The 22067-nt window shown below is 43.9% G+C and overlaps 4 protein-coding genes across 4 annotated transcripts; all 4 read left to right on the top strand.

Annotated features, from left to right (window-relative positions):
• The first annotated feature begins 3794 nt into the window (after window positions 1-3794).
• On the top strand, window positions 3795-6040 carry LOC132448922 (olfactory receptor 6C1-like). Its single transcript, XM_060040479.1, has one exon. The coding sequence runs from the start codon at window positions 3795-3797 to the stop codon at window positions 4734-4736; it is 942 nt and encodes a 313-aa protein (XP_059896462.1). The 3' UTR covers window positions 4737-6040.
• A 1222-nt stretch (window positions 6041-7262) lies between these two features.
• LOC132448849 (olfactory receptor 2K2-like) lies at window positions 7263-9064 on the top strand. The gene has a single exon (XM_060040395.1). It carries the CDS (start codon window positions 7315-7317, stop codon window positions 8263-8265), a length of 951 nt encoding a protein of 316 aa, XP_059896378.1. The 5' UTR covers window positions 7263-7314; the 3' UTR covers window positions 8266-9064.
• Window positions 9065-14074: 5010 nt separating this feature from the next.
• LOC132449011 (olfactory receptor 6C1-like) lies at window positions 14075-15313 on the top strand. The gene has a single exon (XM_060040593.1). The coding sequence runs from the start codon at window positions 14174-14176 to the stop codon at window positions 15119-15121; it is 948 nt and encodes a 315-aa protein (XP_059896576.1). The 5' UTR covers window positions 14075-14173; the 3' UTR covers window positions 15122-15313.
• Window positions 15314-17668: 2355 nt separating this feature from the next.
• LOC132448847 (olfactory receptor 2K2-like) lies at window positions 17669-18896 on the top strand. The gene has a single exon (XM_060040394.1). It carries the CDS (start codon window positions 17669-17671, stop codon window positions 18632-18634), a length of 966 nt encoding a protein of 321 aa, XP_059896377.1. The 3' UTR covers window positions 18635-18896.
• Window positions 18897-22067: the final 3171 nt, after the last annotated feature.

Genomic DNA, 22067 nt, shown 5'->3' with positions numbered 1-22067 from the left:
TAGCTTCGACTGGGACAGGGACAGATGTCATCTCACCTCCCAGAGCTGAGCCAACGAGTGGCCTAATGCCACTGCCTACTCCTTGGACACCGAAGCCAGGCACATCGTTGCTGACTGGAACTCCCTCACCAGAGAGGCATCCACCGGCTGGTTCTGCATGAGACCAGAGAGGTGGTTGGTGTACAGAGTCAGGATGGCCGCAGTATTAGCCAGACGGGCTTGCATCGCCGTGGACCTGTGAAGCATACCCAACAGACTCTTCATCGCCTTACTGTCTTTTTGCAGACAGGCTGGACCCCCAAACAAAGAACCTGGGGAGCGAAAGAGTGGCGCCAGGTCTTGGTCCACAGCTGGAAGTGCCCCACAGCAGACCTGCTCTTGGGCGGCCATGTTGGAGAACACTTTAGTCTGCCTTGACCATCTATGGTAGGATGATGGTGAAGTAAACTGGCGACATAACAGGTCCTCGAAGTCTGGTAGGAGAGGGATTGCTGACCTGAGACTTTCCTCTGCTTCAGCCTCTAACCTGGAGGCAGCAGCTGTCGTCTTTTTTAGTAGAACAATGTTCAGGGCCTTGGTGTTCCTGCCAACAATCTCCCCAAACAGGTGAGCCAGCTCTCGCCCGGAAGGGTTAGCTGAGGGAGGCTGTTCAGTTGGAAACTCCCCACTCTCCGAAGAGAATACTTTCTCCACATCCAAGTCCTCCACCTCAGAACCATCATACTCCCTGCTAGAGAAAAGACTGGGAGGAGGAGAGAGACCCACGCCGAGAGAAACTGGGGCCCTAGGAACACTGAGGGAGAACAGGGAGGCTTGCGGAGCCCTTGAGCACTCCCCTGGACTCCTGGAAACTCTCCCCATCTTTCTTGCTGGCCCTTCCAAGATAGGTAATCGGCAGCGGGCTTCCCTTCTATGCATCGGTATGATGAAACAGTTCATGCACGACTGGGGCGTATCCCTGGCCAACGTTGCATGCTGGTGGCCTAAACATAACACACATTTATCGTGGCCATCCTCAAGGGGCATGGCAATGTTACAATCAACACAGTGATGGCCTGAAGTGCCCTCCATACTAGTGGGAGGAATCAACTTCGCCACGCAGCTCTGCTATAGCTCACTCCAGTGGTGTAAAATGTAGCGTTTCACAAAAAAAACGCGCTTTTTTTAAATTTTCTATTTATTTATTTTTTTTTTATTATTTTTTCCCAAAACGTACACAGGTAAGCGGATACCAATGCTGTAACCCACACATGTTCATCTAATTCACAACCCCACACGTTACCCTTCACAGTGGAGATCAAACATCACTGATTGCACGTCTACACAGGTGTTTTATAAGTTCGGGTGTAGGCGTGACTGGGCCTGCCGGTGTGTCTTAAAGCCTATACACGGTCCTTAGCAGACATGGGGGTTATGCCCAGTACATATGGAATATGTAACGAAATGGAGAGATGGTCTCGATACGATGGGGAACCCTGGTAGGTATATAAGCTTGCATGTCAACTTCTACATTTAACTTAAAGTTAGTTATGCCTAGCGGTTTGAGTAACACCAATCTATGCAGATTATTCTATATCTCAATATTTAAAATACATACATTTTATTCCTTGCCAATCAGGATATTGTTCATTCTAATGTAACTTCCACTAAAAAAAGGAGTTCCTGTGTTGACTAACGGGATTGGCCGATTTGAGATTGCATGTCTCCTTCCTGAATATATTTTAAGACACGAAAGAGGACAAACGCTTCGGGGATGAGGCGTACAGGAGAATCCCTCCATCTCTAACCACTGTAACCCTAATGAACATTGTGTGACTCCAGCAAAGAGTGGTATAGTTTCATTTTGAATATGTTGCAAGCATATTGTGGCAGACGCCAGGGAAGAGCTAGGGGAATGATAATTGAGGGAAGATATGTTGCAGCACGCTGGCTCTACCCCCAAGCCTCACCTGGTGTTCCTCCCTAACGGGACAAGCCTGAGGAGCATTAGGCCTGAGTGCTGGTAGATAAAGTGGAGTGTGCAACCACATGGAAGGGGCCGACTACAGAGAGCCTCTGTGTGAGCTCCTGTAAACCTTGTACGGCCAAGAGCATGCAAGAGACCTGGACCTTGATCGATTGAGAGTTTCCTCATCAATGTCCCTCGGAATTGCTGCATCGTTGAACTTGAAGGTCTCCTTGCCCCTGTTGCAGACTTTAAGGGGGCCCTGGCAAGCTTACATGAGGTGGTCGGAGCCATTCGCCAAGCTTACCTTCGCCTCCACCCGGGAAAGTGCCACCGGCTTGGGGCAATGTCATCAATGGTGAGGGGGTGTGCACTGACCCGGCCAAGGTGGCTAAGTTGAGTGGGCGACCATTTCCTCATAACATCGTAGAGGTGAGAAACACCTTGGGCCTGGCTTCTTATCGCCATTTCCTTCAAAGACTTTTTTCTTGCCAGCATTGCTAGCACTTTACATCACCGGACACACAAGGAGCAGGCCTTCTCATGGGATAAGCAATGCAACACTGCCTTTGACTTGCTGCAAACGGCGCTCACCAGGGCCCTCTTCTTGGCTTATCCAGACCCAAGCCGAACCATTCATCGTGAATACCGACGCTAGTGATGTGGGCCTCGGTTCATGGCTAGTAACGTCGGACCACTTTGGGGACTCAAAGACCCTCATGGTGACTCTGTGGCAGCTTCTACTGGCCAAACTGCCGCCAGGATGTTGAGCTGTTTGTCCACTAGTGTGACAGCTGCACCGCTGAAGGTGCCCACACAACGATAACATGCCCCCTTACAGTATTACCAAGTGGGGGTCCCTATGGATTGCATGGGAGTCGACATCCATGGTCCTTTTCCTCTCACTGACAATGGCAACCACTATGTTCTCGTGTCTATGGAGGATTTCCTGAAATGGCCATTTGCGGTGTCAGATCAGACCTCATCATCACGGCAACTAGTGCAGGAACTGTTTTCACGGTTCGGTGCAACAGAGGAACTCCATGTGGACCAGGGGCGTAACTTTGAGGCCCAGGTATTCCAGGACTTCAACTGGGGGTGAAGACTCGGACCACCTCATTGCATCCACAGAACGTTGGTCTTGTGGAATGGTTTAATCATTGGCATGATGGCCCACCAACGGCTACAAAGACACTGGGACCTTCATTTTCCCCTGATCCAAAGGTCATACAGAACCGCAGTTCAAGAGTCCACACACTGCAGCCCGGCCGCTCTAATTTCCGAACGGATGTTGCGGACCCCAGTAGACCTGATGTTCAGGCCCCCTCCAGAACCAGGACTGGGCAGTGAGCCTGGCCTGGAATATTTCTCACAGCTACGACAGTGGCTCAGAGAGACTCACATCAACAACATCTTCCACTGCACCTCCAGGACTGACGCCCTGTGTGGTTTCCAGCATAGAACATGTTGAAAATAAAGTTTTTTTCCGGTTTGAATAAATAAATTAACACCTAACATCTTAATTTTAAAGTCTTTGTCTTCCGTTAATGCCTCAGATTATCACAATACATTATAATTGGCAAGCATAATATGATACATTCTAATGTAGTATTCACTGAAGAAGGTAGTTCCTGTGCTGACTAACATGATTGGTGGATTTGAGTTTGCATGCTCATTGGTTGCCTTGACTGTCTCCTGACTATATTTTAACACACTAAAGAGGACCCTTTAGGGATGAGGAGTATAGCAGAATCCCTCCCTCTCTTACAACTGTAACCCTAATGACCATTGTGTTACTCCAGCAAAGAGTGGTATAGTTTCATTGTGAATAAGTTGTAAGCATATGAACATGATTATGGATAATGTCTCACTGATAACGGTGTTTAGTCTTTCTGGGTTGAATGAGGTCACAAACTACAGAGTGGTTCTCTTTAGCTCCACCTTGCTTTGTTATTGCTTGATACTAACCATCAACTGCGCTCTGATTCTCACCATTGTCCTGGACAAAAGCCTGCATGAGCCCATGTACATTTTGTTGTGTTGCCTCTGCATTAACGGGATTTACGGCACCACTGGCTTCTACCCCAAATTCCTCCTGGACCTGTTGTCTTCGTCTCACGTCATCTCCTACAACGGGTGTCTCGTGCAGGCCTTTGTGATGTTTTCGTTTGCCTGCAGCGACCTGTCCATTCTCTCTGTCATGTCCTACGATAGATACCTGGCTATCTGTAGGCCCCTGCACTACAACCGCTATATGAACAAGCACAGGCTGTCCCTGCTGATCTTCTTCTCCTGGTTGATCCCTTTCAGCTTTCTGGCCGTCTGCATTATTCTTACCTCCCGGCTCACGCTGTGCAGCGCCAAGATCCAGCGACTGTACTGCGTGAATTGGGTCATCGTGTTGCTGGCGTGCCCGTCGAACAACACCACACCGAACAGCATTGTGGTGTATCTCACCATACTGGTGTATGTTTTCCACGGGCTGCTGATCGTCTGGTCCTACATGTACCTGGTGAGGACGTGTCGGGGCTCCATCGAGAACAGGAAGAAGTTCATGCAGACCTGTGTGCCCCATCTCACCTGCATGCTCATCTTCTTGTCCACCATCGTCTTTGATATCATGTATATGCACTTTGGATCCAAAAACATCGCTCAGTCGCTGAAGAACTTCATTGCCATAGTGTTCCTATTTATATCCCCGATCATGAACCCCGTCATATATGGATTCAAACTGTCCAAAGTACGCAACAAGATAATTTTTTATTTAAATGTTTACAGGAAATACTCATGACTGAGTGTTCAAGACAATAATCATGGTAGAAATACAATTAGATTGGTCTATATCTGTTTATTTACACCATAATGTAAAGTGTAGTATCGTTTACTACAAAGAGGAGAGGTGATACCACAAAATTGCTTGAACATATCACACCACACATTTCCTTTGCTTGCCTTTTGCTTGTCGCAGGGTAAACCTTTTACCTGGTTATTTATTCCCTGTCTCAATGTCTCTCTAGATAGCAAAGAGTACGTGTTTGGGACAGACACACAAACAGAAACAGAAAAAACATACAATATAACAACCATACACCAAAATCTAATTATTTTATTTATTAAAAGACCTCTTGTGAAATGTATCGCTCAATCGAATGTGACTGTCTCTATTGGCTTTGGTTTTCACTTAATATTACAGAATGTTATGTTCACATTAAGTATAAATACTTTTCTTCCTTTGCACTGTTCGGTCCACAGTTGCTGCTAGCAAACCTGCATTACCCTTAGGGGATTAATAAAGTGTTATCTATGTATTTATTTATTGCAAGGCGGTAAAATTAGAACATTGGATTAAAAAATGTATAATCCTGATTTAAGGTTAAAAACAAACTTGACATAAGCTTCTCAAGATGCTGTCCCCACATGTAGCAATTTTAAATAAAAAAATTGGAAAATCTTAACATGATTTAAAAAATATTATATGCATTGATTTCACAGATTCAACCACCTTTGTAACGCTAAAAGGGACTACATGTAGCTCATTTAAATGCATAAACTGCTTTACATTTCCAATATTTGAACAGGTTGTAATTCTTCCAAAAATGACACCTTCCCACAATCTCTGGTATTGATCAACATGTCGTTTTATTTCCATTATATTTTAAACTTGCAGTTTTTGGCACGTTTTGGCATGGACTCTTGCCGTACCGCCCTCTCGCCTCAGTTGTTGTTGGGCAGGCGGCAGCAGCACCACACGTGCTGCAGCGGTTGGCTCCCCTGCTGATTCCCTTCCCTGGGGGGTTGGCAGCCCTGGCTGTCAGCGCCAGCAAACTTGAGGGACTATGTGTTGGGTGATGGGGATGTTGGGGAGGACTGACCCCTCAGGTGGGGGCTTTGATCCGGAAGGATTTGTTGCCTCAGGGACTCCTGGGACAGATCGGTTTGCACTTCTATTTGCAGGGCCTGGCACTCCATCACTAAACCTCACTGGAACCAACTAAGGTTAAAGCACCTTACTTCAAATTGCAAGTTTTTTCTTTGCGTTGGCATATGAAGTAGGCTACCCTACCTGTATACCCATGATGGTTCTTTAAAGCTTTAACCAGATAACAGAAAATCAATATAATATACAAGTACTACATAATTTTACAAATCTATACTTAGTACGTTTTTTTTTAATTTACGAATTGGCGATTTAATAGAAAACAGTGAGAATCTGACTATGGAAAATATCCTGGAAAACACTTGGAAAATGATACACTGAAAATAGTGGGAACCCCAAACTAAATGTCAAAGGCTTTGAACTAATGTGCACTTCTTGGATTCATTAAATTTGAAATATATTTGTGCTACTCCATTTGTTAATGGCGTTCAAATATTCGGTCATGGCACTGGTGTCATTCGATTGAACTGATATGTGTTGTGTTTATCATTCCACATAGATAAAGTAGTGGCATACTGTGGTCTTATAACATTACCTAGGGTTAACCGTATGTGTTATTTATGAACTCTATGTACAGAACCTGTTGTGTACAAAAGTACAAACCCACTTCTCAAGACTTTTGTGGTCCACTGTATCGAATGCAGGTCATTAATGCAAAAAAACCTAAAACAGCAACCTGTTCATGATTGTCAAATTACTTTTATTTTGTTGAGTGATCTCTATTCTATGAGTTTGTTTTAGATCCAAACTCAGAGTCAGATTGTTCGAAAAAACAGCGTATTTTAAAAAGTTGTTGATCTGGTTAAAAATACATATATTTAAACATAATCATCATTATATATTGGAGCATGGGAATAGCTCTACAACCTGCTAAATAGCTTACATTTCTTTAACATAATCTCCAATCGGAACGATATAATAGGTTGTTTGTAAAGGTTGTCCAAAACAGCCCATATAGACATGTAGGCCCCCTTTCGACTGTTCTAAGAAACTGCAATACGTCACATATTTCAGACTCCGTCGGCCCAAATAAAATTACGACATAAGGAAGCCTCCTGGCAATTAAGACAAAGCCCTAGTATCAGTGTTCTTTATAAAATGTTCTGTAACAGTCTAAGAAACACTTTAGGTCTAGATTTGCTATGTTTATTTGAGTATTTGAAATACATTATAATCATTGTCAAGCATAATATGATTCATTCTAATGTACCATCCACTGAATAACGTAGTACCTGGTGATTGGGTGATTTAATCTTGCATGCTCATTGGTCGCCTCGATTGTCTCCTGACTATATTTTAAAACACAAAAGAGGACGGACCCTTGAGAGATTAGGAGTACAGGTCCCTCCCTTTCTAACCGCTATAACCCTAACGAGAATTGTGTGAGTCCAACAAAGGGAGATACAGTTGATATGATGAATGTTGTAGGCATATGAAAATGATGATGGATAATATCTCGATGATAACAGTGATTAGTCTTTCTGGGTTGAATGAGATCGCAAACTACAGAGTGGTTCTCTTTTCCTCCACCTTGCTTTATTATTGCTTGATACTAACCATCAACTGCTCTCTGATTCTCACCATTGTCTTGGACAAAAGCCTTCATGAGCCCATGTACATTCTGTTGTGTTCCCTCTGCATCAACGGGATTTATGGCACCACAGGCTTCTACCCCAAATTCCTCCTGGACCTGCTGTCTTCGTCTCATGACATCTCTTACAACGGGTGTCTCGTGCAGGCCTTTGTGATGTTTTCGTTTGCCTGCAGCGACCTGTCCATTCTCTCCTTCATGGCCTACGATAGATACCTGGCCATCTGTCGACCCCTGCACTACCACAGTGTCATGAACAAGCACAGGTTGTCCCAGCTAGTCTGCTTCTCCTGGTTGACCCCCTTCAGCATTCTAGCCATCAACATCACCCTTACGTCCAGGCTCACGCTGTGCAGCGACAAGATCCAGCGGCTGTACTGCGTGAACTGGGTCATTGTGTTGCTGGCGTGCCCGTCGAACAACACCACAGTGCACAGCATCGTGGCGTACCTCACCATACTGGTGTACGTTTTCCACGGGCTGCTGATCGTCTTATCCTACATGTACCTGGTGAGGACGTGTCGGGGCTCCACGGAGAACAGGAAGAAATTCATGCAGACCTGTGTGCCCCATCTTACCTGCCTGCTCACCTTCCTGTCCACCATCGTCTTTGATGTCATGTACATGCGCTTTGGCTCCAAAAACATTGCTACGTCGCTCCAGAACTTCATCGCCATAGAGTTTCTGATCATACCCCCGATCATGAACCCCCTCATATATGGATTCAAACTGACCAAAGTACGCAACAAGATTCTGTTTTATTTTAATATTAATAGGAAGTATTCACAATAGAGCGTTCATTTGTTGACAATAATATTTTTTGCAATACATTTAGATTGGTCTATATCTTCTTGTATTTTACACCATTATTTAAAGTGCAGTTTTTGTATACTAAACTGCTTAGAGGTGATACCACAAGAATACATATCCCATCACACATTTATTTTGCCTGCATTTTACTTGTTGCAAGGTAAACCTCTCTGGTTATTTATTCCCTGCCTCAATGTCTCTCTAGGTTGCAGTACAACAATGTTTGGGACCGACACACACACACAAACAGGCAGTCCAATGGCTAATCTTCCAATCACAAATGTATTACTATAACAACCATAAAATAAAGGTGAAAACATTGTGTTGCAATTAAAACATTGCATATTGGCTATTGTTCGTGCTCGACTCATATGGCATATCTTCTAATAAGAAAAAAGACAATATAACAACCATACACTAAAAGCAAATACATTTTATTTTATTTCAAGACATCCGAAATACATAGGCAAGTGTTCGTGCTGGACTCTTATGGCCCAATGACTGGTCCAATTTGATACATTTTAAGTTTTGGCTCTGGTTTTGCATTTAAGATTGCAGAATGTTTACTTAATGTTGAGCAGAAAGAAACCTTGTTTGTTTGTCTTTATTTGCATTGTTATGTCAATTTTTGCTGTTATAACATTTGGATTTCACTTTGTGTATAAATAAAGCCTTATCTACTCACAGGTAATGTAAGAAAATTTGATTAAGAAATATATAATGCTATATATAACAACAAGGTTTAACAAAGAACTTGGCTTCAGACTTGTTACGATTCTGTCCCACATGTAGCAATACTATACAATTTCCCAAAGTTTGTAGAGAATAAGAAAGGAAGAAAGAAAGAAAGAAAGAAAGAAAGAAAGAAAGAAAGAAAGAAAGAAAGAAAGAAAGAAAGAAAGAAAGAAAGAAAGAAAGAAAGAAAGAAAGAAAGAAACTTATGAAGAACAATAGTTGAGCGCTGCATGCAGCACTCACCTAATGATGGGAAAATTTGTGCATTGTTCAATTTATTTAATGTTTAGTGATTTAAACAGTTTTAAACCAGCCTATGCTAAAAGGGACTAAGTGTATTATTGATCAAATGCCTATATTTCTTTTTCATCGCCAATATTTGAACAGTTTCTAATTTTGCACAAAAATGAGACCTTCCCCGACTCATTCTGTTGGTCCTGATCAGCCTATGGTTTGATTTCTATTATATTTTAAACGGGCTGGTATTTCCTGGAAAAAGGGAAGGAAGTGAAGTCTTAGTGTTGATAAATGACATTTTTTTATTTCTGACATTTGTTTATGATTGTTATTGTCTCATACCACAGAGCTGCCCCTCCCTTATCGTACAATCCTGAGCAGGCTGCAGTTCACTTACCCCCCACAGAGACCAGAAATTAGACTTAATTTGTGGTCCTTAGACATAGTACCTTTAACTTGTTCAAATCAGAGAGTACAATTATTATGTTAAAACGCAATGCTGGGATGTTAGGTTAGAGGAAGCCATGTTAAAAATTAGTTTTTCAAACGTTGAGAGTTGAAAGGATAAACAATTATCATTATTATAATAATATACTTCCTTTTCAAATAGTTTCACATCAAAATTAGAAAATTACAATATAAATTGATAAGGATAAATATGAAATAAATCAAAACCAAGGGCTAACAGTAGCAACACATATCTAAGAACTTGATTGGAGATTCTTTCACAATTCAGCTATTGTATTGACACATTGCTGAATAGCTACATACAATACATTCAAAATCAATAAAGCTGCTGCCGCAAAGGATCCTGGGAGGGGTTTGGACTATTATTAGTAGGACCTCCTAGTGCCCTTCTGGGTCCTCTGTGGCAGTGACATTAGGTGGGGTTCAATGGTTGGTCAATGCCTAGGTGGCAGTGGAGTTTCGGAAAAACCGACAACGCCAAAGAGATGTTCAGGGTGGAGGGTTAATGAGTGTGGTATATTGTGTTCAGTGTGGTTTCAATTTAAGGCAGTTCTCACAGCCAAGGGGCGTAAGGGGCGCAAGGGGAGCTGTGATTAACCATTGAAAACCTGACACCTCGTTGTTGCTAAATTGATGTCAGAAGTGGGATTATACATTGATAATGCAGAAGGCGATTCCAGGTTGGGGGATTCCCATGAGGCATCCAAAGGATGGACCCAGGGAGGAGTGAGATTGTGCGGGGCGCTCTGATGAGCCTATTGCGACAGGGTTGAGAACTTCCCAGAGGCCGTTGGCAGCCGCCTATTGGCCCCTATTGACCCCATTAGAGCCCTACCTTGCACATTTCTTCTCGCTGCCCTACATTGCTTCTGGAGTCTGGAGGAGTAAGCCATCCACCTTGCCCTGGCCTAGGCGGGGACGGCAGGGCGTGTACTCCACCTGGCACCAGCAGAGCAGCGGGACCTCCAGGCACTAACCAGGGCGCTAGAGAGGTAATTCGGGAAGCGGGATTTCACCGACCACAGCAGGGAGCAACTAGAGAGCCAGGAGGGAGATTGCCTGGGGGTTTTCGCTGCAGACTTACAGCTCTAAACCCGGCGTTGGTGCGGCTCTTGACGTGGTGGAACAGGCGGAGGTAGAACCCTCCACCCAACCCTGCCTGCAACCGTCCAGAGCCTCAGGACTACTACGAGGGGGAGGAAGACAGAGAGGTGGTCTTCCAGGCTGCGACTTCGCCCCAGCATCCACCACCCACAGACCTACGTATGTCTGGGGCTGACCGCTGCTGTTTCTGCTGTTTCCGGTGAGCCCCATCGTGGACAAGCGGGCAGAGGGAGTGGAGAGCAGAGTTGCAGTGCTGTTGGGTGTGAGTGATGGAAGAAGACATTGGATAGTGCATAGGTGAAAGTAAGCAGACTGAGTGAGAATATTAATGTGTTTTTCAAAAGAAAGTGTGCAATCGAGGATGTCACCCAGACTCTTGACCTGAGGGGAAAGAGGGACTATGGAATTGTCGATGGTGTGGGGGAAGTTGGGACACTTTGACAGGGTGGATTTGGAGCCATGACCAATGGTCCACCATCTCCTTGATGGGCCCTGGTGCGATGGTCGACACAGAGGGCTCCCTACCACAAGGTTGGTCACTTATCACCACCAAATTCAGGATAGTCGCTGGAGAGTTGGGCCAGATGAAGGGGAGCGTGTCCTTGTGGGTCACAGTGGGGCACAAAGCTACACCACGACTTCTGGCTGGCTGACATATCGGACACTTGTATAGTTGGCCATGACCTGCTCCCTCAGTTGAAGGCTACAGTGAACGTGCCACCCTCTGCCTGGGATCCAGGGTGGTAGAAAACTACCGTTGCAGCGGTGGAAAGGCTACCCGCACCAGCTTCCATTTGGGAATGTGCCTGTCCATCCACGACTTCATTCTCAGCAGTGACGCCAACGCCTCAGCTGTCAGTGACCATCCCACCAGCTTAGCTGACCATCACTTTACTCAACCCGACTCAGAGTTCTTCAGCCGTGACCTACCAGGCAGTGCAAGAGCTCCTTCAGCGGAGCAGTGAAGGCCTCTTATCCACTAAGAAACGGCCATTGGAGGAGCTGCTGAACCAGTCACTGGACATCATTGCAGCATGAGACCAGGACTGCACAAAGACCGGTGCGCCAGCTACTGTCTAGAAGGAAAGTAGCTGGTGTTCCTGTGTCAACTATTGCTTTTTGAACACTGTAACAGAGAAGGATTCTCACCAAATTCCTCAGATTGACGATGCCCTGGAACACATCACCGGTTCCAGTAGGTTCAGCTCCCTACACCTCTCCAGTGGGTACTGGCAGGTAGCACTTGCCACAGATGCTCAGCCCAAAACAGCCTCCTCCATCAGGCAAGGGCTGTTGCAATTCAAGGTCATACTCTTTGGCCTTTGGAACGCATGAGCAACGTTTGAACGGCTGACGGAGAGTTTCCTCATCAATGTCCGTCGGAATTGCTGCATCGTTGAACTTGAAGGTCTCCTTACCCCTTCTGCAGACTTTAAGGGGGCCCTCGCAAGCTTACATGAGGTGTTCGGAGCCATTCGCCAAGCTTACCTTCGCCTCCACCCGGGAAAGTGCCACCGGCTTAGATGAGAAACATCGTTCTGGGGCAATGTCATCAGTGGTGAAGGGGTGGGCACCGACCCGGCCTCGGTGGCTAAGTTGAGTGGGCGACCACTTCCTCGTAACATCGTAGAGGTGAGAAACATCTTGGGCCTGGCATCTTATCGCCATTTCAAAGACTTTTTTCTTGCCAGCATTGCTAGCACTTTACATCACCGGACACACAAGGAGCAGGACTTCTTATGGGATAAGCAATGCAACACTGCCTTTGACTTGCTGCAAACGGCGCTCACCAGGGCCCTCTTCTTGGCTTATCCAGACCCAAGCTGAACCATTCATCGTGAATACCGATGCTAGTGATGTGGGCCTCGGTTCATGGCTGAGTAACGTTGGACCACTTTGGGGACTCAAAGACCCTCATGGTGACTCTGTGGCAGCTTCTACTGGCCAAACTGCCGCCAGGATGTTAAGCTGTTGGTCCACTAGTGTGACAGCTGCACCGCTGAAGGTGCCCACACAACGATAACTTGCCCCCTTACAGTATTACCAGCATGGGAGTTGACATCCATGGTCCTTTTCCTCTCACTGACAATGGCAACCGCTATGTTCTCGTGGCTATGGAGGATTTCCTGAAATGGCCATTTGCGGTGTCAGATCAGACCTCATCATCACGGCAACTAGTGCAGGAACTGTTTTCACGGTTCGGTGCAACAGAGGAACTCCATGTGGACCAGGGGCGTAACTTTGAGGCCCAGGTATTCCAGGACTTCGACTGGGGTTGAAGATTCGGACCACCTCATTGCATCCACAGAACGTTGGTCTTGTGGAATGGTTTAATCATTGGCATGATGGCCCACCAACGGCTACAAATACACTGGGACCTTCATTTTCCCCTGATCCAAAGGTCATACAGAACCGCAGTTCAAGAGTCCACACACTGCAGCCCGGCCGCTTTAATCTTCGAACGGAAGTTGCGGACCCCAGTAGACCTGATGTCCGGGCCCCCTCCAGAACCGGGACTGGGCAGTGAGCCTGGCCTGGAATATTTCTCACAGCTACGACAGTGGCTCAGAGAGACTCAGGCATTTACCAGATGGGCCATCAAAGACACCGGAGATCGCCAAGAGCAGGCTTATGACACCCACTGCACGGAAGAGGACTTTCTAACGGGGGCTAAGTGTGGAAATACGCTCCTGGAAGGAAGAAGGGGGTCTCCACAAAGCTCAGCAGTCATTGGACTGGTTCATGCACTCCCCTGTTGTAGTATTAGGGCTGTAACGATCCATCAATGTAGATCGATTCATCGATTGATTGCCGAACGATCCAACTGCATCAATGTAACGCTCAAACATCGATGCATATCGCTGTATTATATTTACTACCCGTCTGAGCACACAGTGCCACCGAGGCGAACAACATCTTCCTCTGCACCTCCAGGACTGACGCCCTGTGTGGTTTCCAGCGTAGAACATGTTGAAAAGAAAGTTTTTTTCCGGTTTGAATAAATAAATTAACACCTAACATCTTCATTTTAAAGTCTTTGTCTTCCGTTAATGCCTCAGATTATCACAATACATTATAATTGGCAAGCATCATATGATACATTCTAATGTAGTATTCACTGAAGAAGGTAGTTCCTGTGCTGACTAACATGATTGGTGGATTTGAGCTTGCAAGCTCATTGGTTGCCTTGACAGTCTCCTGACTATATTTTAACACACTAAAGAGGACCCTTTAGGGATGAGGAGCATAGCAGAATCCCTCCCTCTCTTACAACTGTAACCCTAATGAGCATTGTGTTACTCCAGCAAAGAGTGGTATAGTTTCATTGTGAATATGTTGTAAGCATATGAACATGATTATGGATAATGTCTCACTGATAACAGTGTTAAGTCTTTCTGGGTTGAATGAGGTCACAAACTACAGAGTGGTTCTCTTTACCTCTACCTTGCTTTGTTATTGCTTGATACTAACCATCAACTGCGCTCTGATTCTCACCATTGTCCTGGACAAAAGCCTGCATGAGCCCATGTACATTTTGTTGTGTTGCCTCTGCATTAACGGGATTTACGGCACAACAGGCTTCTACCCCAAATTCCTCCTGGACCTGCTGTCTTCGTCTCACGTCATCTCCTACAACGGGTGTCTCGTGCAGGCCTTTGTGATGTTTTCGTTTGCCTGCAGCGACCTGTCCATTCTCTCCGTCATGTCCTACGATAGATACCTGGCTATCTGTAGGCCCCTGCACTACCACCGTTATATGAACAAGCACAGGCTGTCCCTGCTGGTCTTCTTCTCCTGGTTGATCCCTTTCAGCTTTATGGCAGTCTGCATTATTCTTACCTCCCGGCTCACGCTGTGCAGCGCCAAGATCCAGCGACTGTACTGCGTGAATTGGGTCATCGTGTTGCTGGCGTGCCCGTCGAACAACACCACACCGAACAGCATTGTGGTGTATCTCACCATGCTGGTGTACGTTTTCCACGGGGTGCTGATCGTCTGGTCCTACATCTACTTGGTGAGGACGTGTCGGGGCTCCATGGAGAACAGGAAGAAGTTCATGCAGACATGTGTGCCCCATCTCACCTGCATGCTCATCTTCGTGTCCACCGTCATCTTTGATATCATGTACATGCAATTTGGCTCAAAAAACATCGCTCAGTCACTGAAGAACTTCATTGCCATAGTGTTCCTGATTATATCCCCGATCATGAACCCCGTCATATATGGATTCAAACTGACCAAAGTACGCAACAAGATAATTTTTTATTTAAATGTTTATAGGAATTACTCATAACTGAGGGTTCATGTGTTGACAATAATCATCGTAGAAATAAATTTAGATTGGTCTATATCTGTTTATTTACACCATAATGTAAAGTGTAGTATCGTTTTATACAAAGAGGTGAGGTGATACCACAATAATGCTTGAACATATCACATCACACATTTCCTTTGCTTGCCTTTTGCTTGTTGCATGGTAAAGCTTTTACCTGGTTATTTATTCCCTGTCTCAATTTCTCTCTAGATTGCAAAGAGTACATGTTTGGGACAGACACACAAACAGAAACAGAAAAAACATACAATATAACAACCCTACACCAAAATCTAATTATTTTATTTATTAAAAGACCTCTTGTGAAATGTATCGCTCAATCGAATGTGACTGTCTCTATTGGCTTTGGTTTTCACTTAATATTACAGAATGTTATGTTCACTTTAAGTATAAATACTTTTCTTCCTTTGCACTGTTCGGTCCACAGTTGCTGCTAGCAAACCTGCATTATCCTTAGGGGATTAATAAAGTGTTATCTATGTATTTATTTATTGCAAGGCGGTAAAGTTAGAACATTGGATTAAAAAATGTATAATCCTGATTTAAGGTTAAAAACAAACTTGACATAAGCTTCTCAAGATGCTGTCCCTACATGTAGCAATTTTAAATAAAAAAATTGGAAAGTCTTAACATGGTTTAAAAAATATTATATGCATTGATTTCACAGATTCAACCACCTTTGTAACGCTAAAAGGGACTACGTGTAGCTCATTTAAATGCATAAACTGCTTTACATTTCCAATATTTGAACAGGTTGTAATTCTTCCAAAAATGACACCTTCCCACAATCTCTGGTATTGATCAACATGTCGTTTTTTTTCCATTATATTTTAAACTTGCAGTTTTTGGCACGTTTTGGCATGGACTCTTGCCGTACCGCCCTCTCGCCTCAGTTGTTGTTGGGCAGGCGGCAGCAGCACCACACGTGCTGCAGCGGTTGGCTCCCCTGCTGATTCCCTTCCCTGGGGGGTTGGCAGCCCTGGCTGTCAGCGCCAGCAAACTTGAGGGACTATGTGTTGGGTGATGGGGATGTTGGGGAGGACTGACCCCTCAGGTAGGGGCTTTGATCCGGAAGGATTTGTTGCCTCAGGGACTCCTGGGACAGATCGGTTTGCACTTCTATTTGCAGGGCCTGGCACTCCATCACTAAACCTCACTGGAACCAACTAAGGTTAAAGCACCTTACTTCAAATTGCAAGTTTTTTCTTTGCGTTGGCATATGAAGTACCCTACCTGTATACCCATGATGGTTCTTTAAAAGTACTATATAATTTTACAAATCCATACTTATTAGTACATTTTTTATCATTTACGAATTGACGATTTAATGGAAAACGGTGGGAATCTGACTATGGAAAATATCCTGGAAAACATTCGGAAAATGATACACTGAAAATAGTGGGAACCCCAAACTAAATGTCAAAGGTTTTGAACTTATGTGCACTTCTTGGATTCATTAAATTTGAAATATATTTGTGCTACTCCATTTGTTAATGGCGTTCAAATATTTGGTCATGGCACTGGTGTCATTCGATTGAACTGATATGTGTTGTGTTTATCATTCCACATAGATAAAGTAGTGGCATACTGTGGTCTTATAACATTACCTAGGGTTAGCAGTATGTGTTATTTATGAACTCTATGTACAGTACCTGTTGTGTACAAAAGTACAAACCCACTTCTCAAGACTTTTGTGGTCCACTGTATCGAATACAGGTCATTAATGCAAAACACCTAAAACAGCAACCTGTTCATGATTGTCAAATTACTTTTATTTTGTTGAGTGATCTCTATTCTATGAGTTTGTTTTAGATCCAAACTCAGAGTCAGATTGTTTGAAAAAACAGCGTCTTTTAAAAAGTTGTTGATCTGGTTAAAAATACATATATTTAAACATAATCATCATTATATATTGGAGCATGGGAATAGCTCTACAACCTGCTAAATAGCTTACATTTCTTTAACATAATCTCCAATTGGAACGATATAATAGGTTGTTTGTAAAGGTTGTCCAAAACAGCCCATATAGACATGTTGGCCCCCTTTCGACTGTTCTAAGAAACTGCAATACGTCACATATTTCAGATTCCGTCGGCCCAAAAAAAATTACTACATAAGGAAGCCTCCTGGCAATTAAGACAAAGCCCTAGTATCAGTGTTCTTTATAAAAAGTTCTGTAACAGTCTAAGAAACACTTTAGGTCTAGATTTTCTATGTTTATTTGAGTATTTGAAATACATTATAATCATTGTCAAGCATAATATGATTCATTCTAATGTACCATCCACTGAAGAACGTAGTACCTGTGATGATTGGGTGATTTAAACTTGCATGCTCATTGGTCGCCTCGATTGTCTCCTGACTATATTTTAAAACACAAAAAAGGACGGACCCTTGAGAGATTAGGAGTACAGGAGTGTCCCTCCCTTTCTAACCGCTATAACCCTAACGAGAATTGTGTGAGTCCAAAAAGGGAGATACAGTTGATATGATGAATGTTGTAGGCATATGAAAATGATGATGGATAACATCTCGATGATAACAGTGTTTAGTCTTTCTGGGTTGAATGAGATCGCAAACTACAGAGTGGTTCTCTTTTCCTCCACCTTGCTTTATTATTGCTTGATACTAACCATCAACTGCTCTCTGATTCTCACCATTGTCCTGGACAAAAGCCTTCATGAGCCCATGTACATTCTGTTGTGTTCCCTCTGCATCAACGGGATTTATGGCACCACAGGCTTCTACCCCAAATTCCTCCTGGACCTGCTGTCTTCGTCTCACGACATCTCTTACAACGGGTGTCTCGTGCAGGCCTTTGTGATGTTTTCGTTTGCCTGCAGCGACCTGTCCATTCTCTCCGTCATGGCCTACGATAGATACCTGGCCATCTGTCGACCCCTCCGCTACCACAGTGTCATGAACAAGCACAGGTTGTCCCAGCTAGTCTGCTTCTCCTGGTTGTGCCCTTTCAGCATTTTTGCCATCAACATCACCCTTACGTCCAGGCTCACGCTGTGCAGCGACAAGATCCAGCGGCTGTACTGTGTGAACTGGGTCATCGTGTTGCTGGCGTGCCCGTCGAACAACACCACAGTGCACAGCATCGTGGCGTACCTCACCATACTGGTGTACGTTTTCCACGGGCTGCTGATCGTCTTATCCTACATCTACTTGGTGAGGACGTGTCGGGGCTCCATGGAGAATAGGAAGAAGTTTATGCAGACCTGTGTGCCCCATCTTACCTGCATGCTCACCTTCATGTCCACTGTCGTCTTTGATATCATGTACATGCGCTTCGGCTCCAAAAACATTGCACCATCGCTGCAGAACTTCATTGCAATAGAGTTCCTGATCATATCCCCGATCATGAACCCTCTCATATATGGATTCAAATTGACCAAAGTACGCAACAAGATTCTGTATTATTTAATGTTTATGGGAAATAGTCACAACAGAAAGTTCATGTGTTGACAATAATAATTGTAGCAATACATTTAGATTGGTCTATTTCTCCTAGTATTATACACCATAATGTAAACAGTAGCATACTATACTACAAATAATAAGGGGATACCACAATGATGCTTGAACATATAAAATCACACATTTCCTTTGCTTGTATTTTACTTCTTACATGGCAAACCTTCTCCCTGGTTATTTATTCCCTGTTTCAATGTCGGTCTAGATTAACAACAGTAGGTTTGGGACAGACGGACACAAAAACATGCAAATCCAATGGCTTATCTTTCAAAAAGAAAAATTTAGAATATATCAACCATGCACCAAAATCGAATATTCTTTTTAAAATGAAAGACATCCGAAATACATTGGCTTAAGTGTTTTTGCTGGACTCGTATGGCCTAGTGACTTATCTAATTAGATAAATATTTTATGCATATAGTGGCTTTTGTTTTCAAAGAATGATAACGTTATTTTAGTTAGAAATGCTCTACTTGTTCGTCTTCATTTGTACTCTTCGGTCCACTTTTGTTGCTAATACACCTGAATTTCCCTTTGGGTATTATTAAAGTGTTATCCATCGATTTATCAAATGCAGGATGGTAAAATAAGAATGTTTGATTAAAAAAGAATACTCCTAAGTAAGGTTTAACAAACAACCTTGGCATACATTTATTTCACGATTCTGTACCACATGTCCCTGTTTTAATTAAAAAACATTGAGAAAAATTATTTTCCCTGATTTCACTAGTTTCAACCACCTATCTAATGCTAAAACGGACTGCGTGTAGGATATTTAATGCCTAAATTGCCTTACAATTTCAATATTTGAACATGTTGTAATTCTTCCAAAAAATTACCTTTTCCAACTCTGTGTTGTTGTTGATCAGCCTGTGATTTGATTTAAATTATATTGTAAATAGGCTGGTTTTACTGAGAAAAACGAATGAAGTGACGTCTAAGTGTTGATAATGGCAAAAATGTCTGCTTTTTGATAACTTTTGAATTGCAAAATGTATTTCTAATTATAACTAACATTAGTTTAGGATTGTCATTGTGTCATACCACAGAGCTCGCCCTACAATGCTCTGAATGCACAAGCTCTAGTACTGATGTAGGTGAGCTTTGCAAGCCGTAAAGAGTGAAAATATAATAAAGCAGAAGAGAGCAAGATTTACAAAATAAACAACCAAAAATGCCGCTCCCTCCCTACATTTTTTATTTGAGAAGCGTTGATTACAGAGGCAGGTGCATATACCAATAACAGTGAAATATTGTGATGATCACTCCTTTGATGGACCGTGTTCCGGATTCCCGCAAGGCTCCTGAACAGTTTGGGCTATCAGACTATTTGCACTAATAGCGCCCTCCTGGTTCTTGTTTGCCTCGGCAATTGTGTGTGTGGTTGATAGGGGTTTGCACCTCTTTGACTGTCCCCTTGCCCCTGTTGTTGTTTGGGAGCCGGGCAACAGCTGAACCACACTCGCTCTACTGGTTGGCTCCCCTGCCGTTACCCTTCCTGAGGGCCCCGGCAGCCCTCAAGAAGGGTAATTGAATAAGGTTAAAGCACCTTACTTCAAATTGCAAGTCTTTCTTTCTTGCATTGGAATATGAAGTACCCTACCTGTATACCCATGACAGACACAGGCACGCGCACACACCACACGTCAAGTCAAAGGCAGCGACAAATACACGGAATTGCACACACACACACGCACACACGCGCACACACCGTACGTCAAGACAAAGGCAGCGACACACTCGCCGCTAAGACGTTATGTTTTTAAACATAACGGCTCCGCCATCGACACGTGCGAAGGTAAGAACCCCACACGCACGCACACACACCGCAGCGACACTCGCCCAGGTAAGACGTTGGGCACTATTTTAACGGTCTGAAACGCAAGTGAGAAGCGCCAAGCGCAAGTAACTTTGTGGGCGGTTCTATGGTGATGTTGCGATTTTACCGGCGCATAAATGACTCTTGCGCTCAGCGCAAATCTAAAAAGGGTTGGTCTGAAGTAGCCTAGGTGTGGTTTGGGCGTAACGTGCAATAAACCAATGAGAGTGCCATCTCCCATCCCCTTTAAGAGCCATGAGCGCATTTGAATCTGACGAGTTGATATTTTCACAGCTCGTTTGCAGTCTCCGATGAGACAGATGCATGACTGCATGAATTTCAAACTTCAAATGGCTCAGTTTATGGCCAAATAATATGGCCTAATTCACTAATGGAATAGCGTTTTCTTCCACAACTTCAGAAACACTGAGTCCAAATGAATTTCGGCAAAGGAAACTTAACACACATATGATATGCGGTAACTGTGGTTCTATTTAATGATAGACGCAATACATTAACAAACATAATTTCTTACCAGTATTGTATGCATTATAGTTATCGACTTGTGTTCCTAATATGCATGTCCCCCCCCGATAATATATGTTGCCATGGACTGTATTATGCATTACGTGTTTAGTTTGCGTGTGTTTAAACAGATGGATGCGCGCCCGCTTTCATTAATTCTTTTACACATACACACACGCATTCATTCTTTTCAACTGGCGGTAAACCAAGGTTTTCTCACAATCAAATACTCATCAATCCTAAAAGTCATGGGCTTGTACTCGATGTCTGTGTCAAGAAAATATGTGTTTGCTGTATGTTGTTTGTAGATGCATTGATTTAAAAGTACAACTTATTACCGCTGAATCAGCTGGGGTCTCATTTATAAAACTGTGCGTGGGATCGTTACTTAAAATGTGCGTACGCCCAGAAGCCAAGTTTTGCGTGCGCCAAAAAATATTCGGATTTATAAAACACTGCGTACGCACACCTGTACGCAATCTTTGCTTTATAAATCACATACTGACTACAATTGTGCGCAGCTGAATCAGCTTCACGTTCCGCCCTGTACACGCCCCTTTTTAACCATAAATGGTCAATGCAAATGACCTCATGAATGCGATCTGCATGTAAAACAGACTCAGATGCAAGTATTATGTCTTGTCGGAAACAATGGCAGAAGTACTGAGAAAAGCAAAAAAGCGAAATTTCACGGAGGCTGAAGTGGAGACACTTCTGGGTGAGATGGAGGCCCGAAAAGTAGTTTTGTTCGGCGGTCAAGGATGGGATCGCCAACAACAAAAAGCAGAGTGAGCGGCAACATGCAGCAGTGAACTCTGTCAGTAGCACGGAGCGCACAGTCCCAGAATTAAAAAAAGAAGTGGACTCGTCTGACATAAAGGTACATATTTTTATGTAGCCTACCAATAAATCGTTATGGTCCCTAAAGACCCTCTCCCTCCGAATCCTGCCTGGTCCGCCAGAAGTGCCATATGGTGCCGCATTACCACGGCGCTCAACTCTGTATTTATAGGGTTGCGGTAGACTGACCGAGAACACTTAATGAAAAGCATCAAGAGTAACGGACAACGATTGTGATGA

The sequence above is a fragment of the Gadus macrocephalus genome, chromosome 20 (assembly GCF_031168955.1).
Source record: "Gadus macrocephalus chromosome 20, ASM3116895v1".
Taxonomy (NCBI): domain Eukaryota; kingdom Metazoa; phylum Chordata; class Actinopteri; order Gadiformes; family Gadidae; genus Gadus; species Gadus macrocephalus.
This window is presented reverse-complemented; position numbering and strand designations above follow the sequence as displayed.

What these genes read in the sequence shown, in the direction of transcription:
- LOC132448922 (XM_060040479.1), top strand. Translation starts at nt 3,795, where the DNA reads ATGATTATGGATAATGTCTCACTGATAACGGTGTTTAGTCTTTCTGGG.
- LOC132448849 (XM_060040395.1), top strand. Translation starts at nt 7,315, where the DNA reads ATGAAAATGATGATGGATAATATCTCGATGATAACAGTGATTAGTCTT.
- LOC132449011 (XM_060040593.1), top strand. Translation starts at nt 14,174, where the DNA reads ATGAACATGATTATGGATAATGTCTCACTGATAACAGTGTTAAGTCTT.
- LOC132448847 (XM_060040394.1), top strand. Translation starts at nt 17,669, where the DNA reads ATGAAAATGATGATGGATAACATCTCGATGATAACAGTGTTTAGTCTT.